General features: G+C 46.6%; 1 protein-coding gene across 1 annotated transcript in view; it reads left to right on the top strand.

Moving 5' to 3' along the window:
* The window catches only part of LOXHD1 (lipoxygenase homology PLAT domains 1), a 244,313-nt gene that overhangs the window by 197,264 nt on the left and 34,776 nt on the right, over positions 1–12,273 (top strand). The window contains exon 35 of the mRNA XM_089779460.1: positions 7,272–7,389. Within this exon, the coding sequence (XP_089635586.1) occupies positions 7,272–7,389 (118 nt within the window). The remainder of the gene's footprint in view (positions 1–7,271; positions 7,390–12,273) is intronic.

Below are 12,273 nucleotides of genomic sequence, written 5' to 3' on the forward strand. Positions count from 1 at the left end.
CTTTCTCTCCCCCTCCCTTCCCCTCCCACCCCAGGGGAGCCCAAACAGCCCCTTGCGCTGCTGGCTCCCCCGGCGGCCCGGCTGAGGGGCGCAGCACTCAGCTGAGTGCCACAGCGGGAGGAGAAGGGGGGCGGTGATGTACTCGGCTGTGTACATCACCGCCTACAGAGTTCTTATTTGCACGAATACATGCGATACACAGCATGCGACACACAGAATCACAATTCAGCCAGTTAACATGCTATTAGACTGTGAGCAACAGTCTGGGGTCTCCGATAGCAAACTGGAGTGAAATGCCCTGCTAGAACATCAGATTCTGCAGCATTCTAGTGTGGCAGCCTGGAAATTGTGACAGTTTTTATAAATATTAAAAACAGATGGGCTTTTTTAATTCAAGTGGAAATTGAACATTATAATTATTGCTGTAGCCCCTGTGATATTTATTCCTTGTTGTCCTTGACATCACACAGTTGCATGGCCGAAGTTATCAGAGGGGATGCAGGAGGTTTGGCAGCTGAATAAGGACCAGTTAGAACTTTTGGCATGCGGAGAGGTGATGCAGTCATGCATCTGACGAAGTGGGTCTCTGCCTACGGAAAGCTTATCATATATATTATAGCCCAGTGTCTGTGCGACTGTAACGCTGACGCTGACACTGACGTACACGGATACGCCTCCTGGCCGTGTACGTCAGCGCCCCGCCCCCCTTCTCCTCCCTCCCTGGCAGTTCGGCCGAGCGCTGCACCGCTCAGCTGGGTCCCGGCAGGGGAGCAAGTGGCAGCAAGCAGCCCTTTGGGATGAAGAGATGTTAAATTGGCAGATGCCAATAAGGAATAGTTATGTGGGCAAGTGTATTCAAATGACCTTGAAGCATTCCTGTATTTCACTATGTGGAAACTAATGCATTTACCACTGCCTAAAATCTCTGCAATGTCTTCAAACAACCCAACCCAGCAGAGCAGACACATGCCCTTCTGAGCATGCAGGCTACCAACTGTCATAGCTTTTGGCTCCACGTGGAGACATCCAGCTAATCATTTGTTTCCAAGCATAATCAGCAGATTTTAACCCAAGAGCATTGGCAGGTGAGTTTCCCTTGCCTGTTGCCCTTACAATTCCCTACAATTGGCAGGTCTGTCTTACCTTCTCTTTCTGCCACTCCTGTTCCTTCCCTGGGAACCTCCCTGTCGGTTCTGTGGCTGGTAGAACTGGGGACGGTGTTGTGGCTTCTGCTGTGTGGCAGCAGAGTGGTGGTGCAGCGACTTGTGGGTGACTCCTGAGTCTATTAGGCTGCGAAGTCTTTTATCTGCCTTTTCAGAAAATCAATCCTGCAAAAGGGAGGGCTTGAATGGTCGGCTGGATCTTGCATGGCAGAGCTGAGACCTGGAGCCCCTTTCCATAGCAACCCCACTAGCCATCACCCAAGTAGCCACATCAGCCCCAGCCACAGTGGCCTACAGGGATGCTCAGGACATGAGCTTATCTTCCTCAGCTAATTTTGCCACTGCCCCCCATGTATTGTAGCAGTGCCTGTGGATTAGACATGCGGAGCTGCAAACTGCCAATGGAATAGATCTCTCTCCTGAGAAGGTCACTTCTTTTCACCACCACCCTCCCCCCGTCCCCCACTGTTCTCCTGGTAGCTCTGGCACTCTTACTGGTTAGCAGCATCCATGACCAGGGAACCTCGTGAAAGGGGCATGTAGAGGTGCTTCTAGCGCGTGGAGGCCACAGAATAGCATCGTTCATTGTGCTTGGCTATCGGAGGCTGGGGTCTGCCACAAAGTGTTCTTTGGGTTGGAAATGGTCTTTCTGAGAGAGAGCGAGATGTGCAAATCTGGCAGGGGTAAGGATATCCGCTAGGGAATCTGCATCCTCCCCTTCTTTCTCGGCCTGACTGCCCAGGCCCTGGGTGACCTGCTGCAGCAACTGCTGCAAAAATCTGTAGCCCTTCAGGGCTGGGGCTACAGAAGTGCCTGCCCAACACTTCATCTAGGGAGGAAAAGGAAGAGATCCCCATAAGGGGGGGCTGCTCCCTTCTCTCCACATCCCAGGGGCCTCATGCTGTCTGGGATTCCGAGGCTGGTGCCAAAAAAGATGGTGCTGTGCCCTTCCCAGTGCTGAAGTTATAGGGGCCAGAGCTGTCAGTAATGGAGCTGTCAATGCTGATGCAGAAATTGTCAGTGTGGATAGTACTGGAGAAGGTGCTGTGGCTGGCTGCAGTGAAGCTGGAGCTTCCTAAAGGGCAAATGGCAGTACACAGGTAGCTAGCTGATGCAACCGATGCTGCTGCCTAGCGCGACCCCAGGCTTTGGTGTCCATAAGAGCCACTGCATCTGGTGTTGCCACCATGACAGCTGTAGGGCTGTGTAGATGTGCCGGTCCTGCCACAACCTCGACCTCCTGCTCCTACTCCTGTCCAAATGACAGGGCTCAGACTCTGACTCCGAGGTCTGCAAAAACGAAGACCACGGAGGAGCTGTGCTGCATGGCAGCAAGTGCTGGGAGCCAAGGGACCAACGAGGCTCCTGCTCCTGAGCTGTGGGCACCTGATGGCACCGTGGAGATGGTGAGCCCCGCAACAGCATGCCCAGCTTCCCCCTTCTTTGGATCACGGGGCAGGCCGGTGCTGGCGGTTCATCCCCCCTGGGAGGGGAAAACGGTGCCATCAGATGCAACAAGTCTTGTGCTGCCTCAGATGCCTCCATGGTCGAAGGGGGCTGCATATGCTGACTCCAAGGGCCCGATGAGTCAACAGCAACAGGACCAGGAATCAATGTGACCTTCACGGGTGAAGTGCTGAAGGACTCTGGGCCAACAGGAGTCCCATATTGGCTGATGCCTTCATTTTAGCGAAGGGGAGAGTGGCCTCCCTCTGGCTTATTTTTCTTCTGAGGAACTGGCGATGGAGACTGGCACCTGCCCACCGACCACACGTGGAAGGAGCCAGGACTGTGCCGAGAGTCTGATGAGGAGTCCTTTCTTGGTGCCAGTTCCCAGAATAATAGTGCCAGAATGCTCTGCACTGAGGAGGAGGCGATAGGCGTGGGATACCCCAATCCATGGTTGGCCTGGGGCCAGAGCTCAGCTTCCATCAGCAGAACTTGAGACGCTGGTCTCTGTCTTTCAGTGTTTAAGGGTGAAACCCGGGATAGATCCTGCACTGGTCTTTCCGGTGACTCTCTTCTAGATGCTTCAAGCACAAAGTTAAGACCCACTCCGGCCACTGCTTGTACTCACAGTTGCGAGGAGTAAGGGAAGCTGGTGGGAGTGTTTGCTGGTGGGAGAAGACGGCGCCACGCTTGGCTTAAGGTCAGCTGACTCCAGCGACGTATTTCAGGTAGCTGGAGTTGCATACCTTAACCCGACTTTCTGGGTCTAGTGTAGACCTGGCCATAGTGAAAAGCCACTGACGCAGCCAGCTGTCCGTGGCCAGCAACTGAAGCAGCCTGCTGTACCTGGCTCCTACAGAATAACTGCTAATATGTGCAATATGTAAAGCAGCTTCACACACCCTGTAACTCTTCTCTGCTACAAGGTGTCACAGAGCAGGCTACGGGCATTCATGTCTAGGACTCAGAGTAGCAGCTGCCAAGCCTAGCGCTAGAGTCAAGATCCTGGAGTCGGAGCCAAGAGTCAGGACCCAGGAGTAGGGCTGGAGTTGTACTGGAGCCAGGGTAGGAGCAAGGCAGGAACAGGGCTGGAGCCAGGCTGAGAACAAGGCAGGTAGGGAAGGGATTGGTTCTGGGGCCATACACACTGAGCAATCCCTGGCTGGGCACTACAAGTGGTCTGAAGAGCAGTCCTGGCAATGTCATTCTGCCCACTGCTGTTAGCTAGGAGCTCCAGGCCCAATTGCAGGCCCTCACTCCTCACCCAAGATTGATTGTCACCTGCCCATTCCTTGTGCTGGCATGGCTGCCCTTAATACCCGAGGCAGAAGGGCACTTTTCCCAGCGTGTACATTGCCTGTGTCCTTGTATTTCCTGTTGTCTCTCGAGCCAGCAATTCACAACACACATTTCCATGGATTCAAGCCCCATATGGAAACATCCGGACTGTAGCCATCAAACAACCGGACAGACAGAGAGAGAGGGAGAAGAAGGTATTGCATACAAAATTGTTAAAAGAGACACTTCCTCTCTATTGGGGCCATTCAATACCTGCTCACTGACAGGAGCTCGCCACCTTACAGAGAAACAACTCTCTTACCTGTCACAGATTTAAGGCTAGTTTAGTTACATTACAGTTAGTGCCAAGGCCTCAAGCCAATAGAAATATTTATAAGTGAAGGCATGGATAGGAAAACTTAATGAAATCCTGCAGACAAATGGTTCAGTGTCTCGAAGAAGGCATTTTGCCAAATACTTTATCTCCTCCAGTATTCCCCCCACTCTCAGTTATTATTCAGATTTAGAATTCCTACGTTCATACTCATATAAATTAGGTCCTTCAGTCCATCGCCTTATTGTTTCCCTATAGTGTAATGAATTGGATATGAAACCTACTGGTTCTGAACAAGATATTGACTGCTGACGGCAGGTTGAAAGAACAGAATGATGAGAGACTGCTTAGACTAGAGTTATTTCACCTGGAAAGGACAAAAGTGACATAAAGCGTTACTAACAGCGATGTCCATAATGAAAAGTGAAGGTTTGCTACTTTTCATTTTGTCTTGTAAAGTTAGAAACTGGAGCCTCCACTTAAGGCATAAAAGGAAATATTATTTTGAGCAGGGTGTAGTTAGCCTTGGAATTCACTACCACAGAAAAGCAGTGAGGCAAAGAACATGGCACAAGTTTTCAAAAGAGTGAGAGCGAGGTAATTTGTAACCATTAATAACTAGAAATGGACCTAAATCAAACCCCCACACCTAATGGTTCTGTAAATCTGGGGACATTATGGTCTGGATCAAAATTTAGCAGCTCATGCCAAACCCATTGGTAGCATCTGTTACTATGCAGCCTGAGATAATGGTTCAAAGATAATCAGATTTATTCTACAGGGTGTAATCTGACTAGAGGCTGAAAAGCAATTTTTCCCTTCTATCAGAGTTACACAGCGAGTAGCTGGTACAGACCACTACCAGGAATGGGGTGCCATTCCTATATATTATTTAGATTGAGGTAGCACCCACAGTGCATAAAGCTGGGTCCAAATGTAACACTGACAGACCCCTGACATCTGCAGACAGAACCAAACCTGGGATCTCTGGAGCTTAGTGCATGAGCCTCTATCACATGGGCTACGTCTACACTGGCCCCTTTTCCGGAAGGGGCATGTTAATTTCACCTATCGTAGTAGGGAAATCCGCGGGGGATTTAAATATCCCCCGCGGCATTTAAATAAAAATGTCCGCCGCTTTTTTCCGGCTTTTAAAAAAGCCGGAAAAGAGCGTCTACACTGGCCTCGATCCTCCGGAAAAAGCGCCCTTTTCCGGAGGCTCTTATTCCTACTTCAAAGTACTTTGAAGTAGGAATAAGAGCCTCCGGAAAAGGGCGCTTTTTCCGGAGGATCGAGGCCAGTGTAGACGCTCTTTTCCGGCTTTTTTAAAAGCCGGAAAAAAGCGGCGGACATTTTTATTTAAATGCCGCGGGGGATATTTAAATCCCCCGCGGATTTCCCTACTACGATAGGTGAAATTAACATGCCCCTTCCGGAAAAGGGGCCAGTGTAGACGTAGCCATGAGCTAAAATCCAGCTGGCTTTTAGCTAAGGCTGTGGAACAGACTCATTATTCTCTCTGTAAGTTGTCTCAGTGCCACTAGATAAGACAGTGCACCACACCCCAAAAGGTGGGTTACACCGAAAAGCTCACCATCCAAACTTGTCAATGATGGACAAAGTAGAAGACCATGTATCACATAAGCAGAAGAGTCAGGGAGGTAGCTGGTCATTCCACTGGGGTTTTCTTTAGATGTTTTGGGGGGTAGTTTGTGCAAATACTCCTGCCTCCAACTGCCGTGCTAGCTAGTGAACAGTGGCTGGCTATTTTCTTGTTGGTCTGTAGCAATTCAACCACCCTGTGCGGGATAGTAAAGGGTGGTCCTGGGGGATGCCCCCAATAACACATGCCTCTGACTATGGGTGAGACATAGGCCTTTCTGCAATTAAAAGCTAACATCCTATTGACTTCAGTTTGGCCGAGATTTCTCACTCTCAGCAGAGAGACTAAGCAGCTGGGGACACACTGTCATTCAAGATGCAACATTCCAGCTTGTTGGTTGGTCCTCTTTTCCCCTGTTGCTCCTGAGCAGCAAGAGCCAATGTTCCCTCTGCCTTCCTCTCCCCATGGTGCAACAGCAGGGCAGAATACAAGCCCTGGCTGCAGGCCGAGTTTCCAAACACCAGCCTGCCCCCAGGATAACAGGTGGACTCATTCTGCAAACCCCAGTTCCAGATTCAAAGGCTTAAAAAGGTGGGGTTTGCAGTTTGGCCCCATCTCCACTAGTAACACAATTTGAATGTACACGAGTGTAAACAAAGTCTGTGTTACAAGCTGGGCAATGCTGTAGATGAGCTTAGGCAACTAACAGTGGGGTTTGTGTTGGTGGATTCTCGGGGGAAAATAATCCCTTTCCAAATTGAGCATAAGAACGGCCATCCTGGGTCAGACCAAAGGTCCATTGAGCCCAGTATCCTGTCTGCCTTCTGTGGCCAATACCAGATGCCCCAGAGGGAGGGAACACAAAGTGATCACGTGATCCCACCCCTATCACCCATTTCCAGAGAAACAGGCTAGGGACACCGTTCCTACCCATCCTGGCTAATGGCCATTGATGGACCTAACCTCCATGAATCTATCTAGCCCTTTTTGAACCCTGATAAAGTCCTAGCCTTCACCACATGCACTGGCAAGGAGTTCCACAGGTTGACTGTGCGCAGTGTGAAGAAAAACTTCCTTTTGTTTGTTTTAAACATGCTGCCTATTAAATTCATTTGGTGACCCCTAGTTTTTATATTGTGGGAAGAAGTAAATTACTTTTCCTTATTCCCTTTTTCCACACCAGTCATGATTTTATAGACCTTTATCATACCCCCCCCCCCCCGCCCCCTTAGTCTCCTCTTTTCCAAGTCCCTTTAAATGGGTAGGGCACGAACCATGCTAGTATGCAATAACCAGACTAGAAAAACCAAGTCTAGAGCAGTGCACATAGAAGGGTGATTTACAACCATTTTTGCTGAGGTTGCTGACACAGTTGGAGCTGTTGCAGGCACAGAAGATGGTGACTTCATCAGCCCAAGAAAACACGATCTTTTAATTTCTCCAGATTCGAGCGAGGTCAGGAGGACACGTTTATCATGGAGATTGCAGATATTGCGCCACTCAGGAAGATGAGGATCCGGACGGATGGAAAGGGGTCACGCCCAGACTGGTTCCTGGAAAAGGTAGTATGCTTACTTCATGCTGTACATATAATCTTAACTTTGTTGAGTTGAGGCCTCAAGTCCTAATGGGGGGGCAGGCCTGCCAAAATGGGGAAGGAAAGGGGCAGTTGCCTTGGAAACTGACTATTAAAAGTCCCCACGAGTCCTGGCCACCACTGTGACTCTGGCTATGTCTACACTACAGAGTTTTGTCGGAAAAACAGCTGTTTTCCAAGAAAAACGTCACTTATATCCACACGGCAATCACATTCTTTCAGAAAAACCACGAAAGGACAGAGGGGTTTTTTTTGACATTGGTAAACATCTTTCTACAAGGAAGAAGCCTTTTTCCAAAAAACCTCTTTCAGAAAAAGACATGTATGGACGGTGAAGAGGGAGTTCTTTCTCAAGAAGAGGAAAAAAGAAAAAGCACAGGTGCCCTGGTGGCCACTCTGTCCATAGTAATCACCGCTGAAATGCGAGATAGCGTCCATTCAGTGTGGATGCTCTCTGTCAAAAAAGCAGATCGCTTTTTCAATGCGATTTGGCAGTGTGGACGCTCTCTTCGGAAAAAGTTTTTTTGGAAGATCTCTTCCAGAAAAGCTTCTTCCGAAAGAAGCCTGCAGTCTAGATGTAGCTTCAGTTTCTGAGTTCTTATCCTGGCAGGACCTGGGACCAACGAGATGGGGGGTGGAGGTGTGTGAGGGAGACAAATGCAATGTATAATTTTACCCAAATGTGCACTCTCCTGTTAAGCATCTGTCTCCCTCACTAGGAAAGAACTCCGGTTCAGTGCCAATGCACCTGCAATATGTTACAGACAGTATGATGTAGTATGAGCTCCTAGAAAAACTGAGCTGCTCTGTCTGTATTGAGGAAATTATCATTCACTAGCAAGTGTTGGTAAATAGAACCAGCTGGACTGGGTGGTACATTTTAAGAAGACAGTTCTGGGCAGCTATAAATCCTGTAAAATTGGAATGCATCTCCCTTCCCCATGCAATTTTTTTTCCTTTTTTCATATGGCAACTACAGATTATTTTCTCCCTTGTGATTCCAGTGGAACTAATATTCTGACTGCAGCCATTTTCATTTCATGCCCAAACAGCATTGCTAATGCACGTCCATTGTCTGTGGATCCAGCAGATCTGTATGAATTGTACTAAAATGAGTAGACTATAGTGTCCTGCTTGTAGGCCCTACAATAATTGTTACTCTTGCTATATTTTCTCAGTTATGAATCATTGCTTAAACATAAAGGGCAACTGTAGGATGTGTCCTTTCTTAATACACACACAGGTATCAGGTGCCACACAGGAGCACTGCAGAAAGGGAATAACAAACATATGGGGCAACACTCCAACAGGGTTTCCAGGTATGGGATGTAGCAAGGGTCATAAGAACGGTCACACTGGGTCAGACCAAAAGTCTATCTAGTCCAGTATCCTGTCTGCCGACAGTGGCCAATGCCAGATGCCCTAGAGGGAGGGAACACAACAGGTAATCCTCACATGATCCCTCTCCTGTCATTCATTTCCAGACAAACAGAGGCTAGGGACACCATTCCTCCCCATCCTGGCTAATAGCCATTGATAGACCTAACCACCATGAATCTATCTAGCTCTTTTTTTTAACCCTGTTAAAGTCCTAGTCTTCACCACATCCTCTGGCAAGGAGTTCCACAGGTTGACTGGCCATCACTGAATGTATCACTGACAACAAATACTTCACGAGGCACAAGCTGCTTCTTCCTAATGCAGGGTAATGAACATTTGAAGGCATTCTTTATTCAGCATGGAATAAGGCATGTGCTTGCCTCTGTCCTGTGTAGGCTGTAAGTGTCAGAGTCGTGCTACTCAGCCGATAAGAAGCTATACCTATACCCTAGCATGCCACAGATAAGTAACACCAAAATTCAAATGCTTCAAAGCCAGAGAATGTTCCCCATGAAATGAAGTTGTGACAAGTCTCATTTAGGGATTGCAGTGTACCTCTTCAGCAGCAGCACAGCACTGTTTCTAGGTTTGGCTGGTGTTTGTATTGTTTTCTAGTGCCGCTCTTGAAATGTCTGAGAGAGGTGTTCTACACGACACAGTTAAGTTAGCCTAAGGCAGCTTAGGTTGCCTTACTTATGTCAGGGTACAACTATAGTTTTGCAGCATTGATGTAAGTGCCCTGCTACACCAGCATATAAATTTCACTTCTATGAGAGGTATAGGGGTTATGTTGGTGTAGTTACAGTGACGCTGTGTACACATTACTTACATAGGCTCTTGGCTGTCTTGCCAACTTCAGGGCTCCATACTGGGCAGTTAGAGTCTGACTGCCCCCAGCTCCCTGTTGGATTGTGCCCATCCAGGCTGTGCCTGCCTGGATACCCACTCGGACTATGTCTACACTATGCTTTTTTGCCAGAAGAGGCAATGCAAATGAAGCGCTGATTAGCATTTTGTCATGCTTCATTTGCATAATCTCTTCCGATGCGTTTTGCGCATGAGGTTTTTGCGCAAAAACAAGCAGTGTGGACGTATTCACTTTGTGCAAAAAAAACCTTTTTTGCAAGATCCTTATGCCTCTCTCGGAGAGACATAAGGATCTAATGCAAAAAGGGGGTGATATTCAAAGAGCAGATACTGTCGACAAAGCTTCTGTCAACAAAGGGTGTCTAGACTACATCCAGTTCTGTTGACAAAGCAAGCCACTTTGTCGACATGACAGTGTAGATGCAATAACGCCTTCTGTCGACAGAACTCTGTCGACAAAAGGTGTTATTCCTTGTAGAATGAGGTTTACAGCCATCGACAAAATTGCTGAGTTCTGCCAACGTTATGTTGACAGAACTCAGCAGCAGTGTAGACGCAGGTATAGTTTTGTCAACAAAAGTCCACTTTTGTCGACAGAACCCTGTAGTCTAGACACACTAAGTGAGGATGTGCATCACCAACTGAAGGAGGGGATAGTAAATCAACCTAAATTAGGTTGACCAAATTTATGGTGTAGACATGCCTTGAGACACCAGAGCTACATCTACACTACGAGTTTTCTCGGCAAAAAATATGCTAATGAGGGACTCATTTGCATGAGTCATGATTTCATTTGCATATTTTCTGCCAATCCGTTTTTGCGCTGGGGTTTTTGCGCAAAAACAAGCAGCATGGATGTCGTCTTTTTGTGCAAAACCCCCTTTTTTCCACAAGATTGATAAACCTCCTTTTATGGGGCATAAGTATCTTGCGGAAAAAGGGATTTTTGCACAAAGAGAAAATGTCCACACTGCTTGTTTATGTGCAAAAACCCCAGCGCAAAAACGGATCGGCAGAAAATATGCAAAAGAGATCACGACTCATGCAAATGAGTCCCTCATTAGCATATTTTTGCTGAGAAAACTCGTAATGTAGCCCAGATTATTTACTATTCTGTTTCTTCCTCTGCCCTACTGTGGTTGGGGAGTATTTATAGCCCAATGGTCATTGTTTCAGGACACCGGAAAGTTGTTCTACATTTGAATCCTAATTGAGATTGCCACAGTTTTTATTGTAGGGTCATTTCTGTTGCTTGGAGTGAGCAGATTCAAAAAGAGCAGAGCCCTTACCCTCTCTCTACAGTTTCCCCCAAAGCATGTCAAGCATAAATATTCTGAATTTTCCTTTTCATTCTTTAATGGGAAAAGGAAGGTTAGGTGAAATTTTAATTGAGACTTCGCTTTCTAAGGTTAAGTTTCTAAGAGTCCTTGGTTTCTATGGGCCAGATTTCCAAAGATATTTAGGCAAAATGCAGATAGCTGCCTAATGTGATATTCAAAGTGCCTAAACTGGTGACATGCCTAATTCCAAATTAAAGTTATACTTCATTGCTAATGGATTGGGAATTGCTTCCTTTTCCCCATATGATACAGATACATCAGCCTGCTTCTTTCCAAATACAGTAATTTCTTGTTTAACACGTGCTCGCTTAACATGTTTTCGCAATAGCATGATTTTTTTTTAGGGAACATTTTTTGAATAATACGACCATCCCCGAAATAACACGAAAATAATCAAGTGGCGGACTACTTCGTGGGGCAGTGTAAGTTGGTGAAAACAGTGATAATACACATGAGCGGATGAATACACGTGGTCACAGCGCTCCTCTGCTCACTCACGTGTTCATCTTTGTGTTTTATCAAACCGCGGCGACTTGTGTTGCTAGTTATCTTGTGTTGCTAGATGTCTAATGTTGACGTTGATGACTGAGCACCAACAAAAAATTGACTTTGCCACCACCACCTGAAATGCAACCCCCACCTTTTCCGTTATTTTTAATTGGAAAATTGATCCCGCAAATCACGTTTTCCCTTAGCATGAACACATTCAGAAACGCATCTATAGTGTTAAATGAGGAATTACTGTATAGAACAGAAATATTTATTGAACACTTCTACCTTTTCAGCATCATTATTAACATATTTTCCATCTCCATTAGTAAAGGTCCTATATTTATGTTGGGGTTTCTTTAATTCCTAATATACTTTTTAAAAAACTTTTTATTTTCCTTTGCCCGACTTGCTTCCCTTAACAATATGCTGCACAAAATAACTTCTAATTTATTTTGATTGCTATCTACTGTACCCCTCCTTTTTATTGTTTGTTGTGTGTCAGGCTTTTTTCTAATTGCTGCCTTCACCACTTAAAGAGGATATTCTTTTAACCAAAGTTGTTCTCTTTCTTGCTTGTAGCTTTTTAGCTAATACCCTCTTGTCAACAACGCCCAATTTTCATGCCCATTTTTTCTTTCTAAACTTTTCCTCCCAATCAATTTTGTTAATTTCCTTGAGTTTGAGGAAATTAACCCTTTTGAAGAACTACTATTTAGAACTGTCGTCTGTTTGCCCATATGAGATGTAATTAGGTCATGATCACTGGTCCC

Source organism: Pelodiscus sinensis, chromosome 6 (genome assembly GCF_052426305.1).
Source record: "Pelodiscus sinensis isolate ZL-2025 chromosome 6, ASM5242630v1, whole genome shotgun sequence".
NCBI classification, from domain to species: Eukaryota; Metazoa; Chordata; order Testudines; family Trionychidae; genus Pelodiscus; species Pelodiscus sinensis.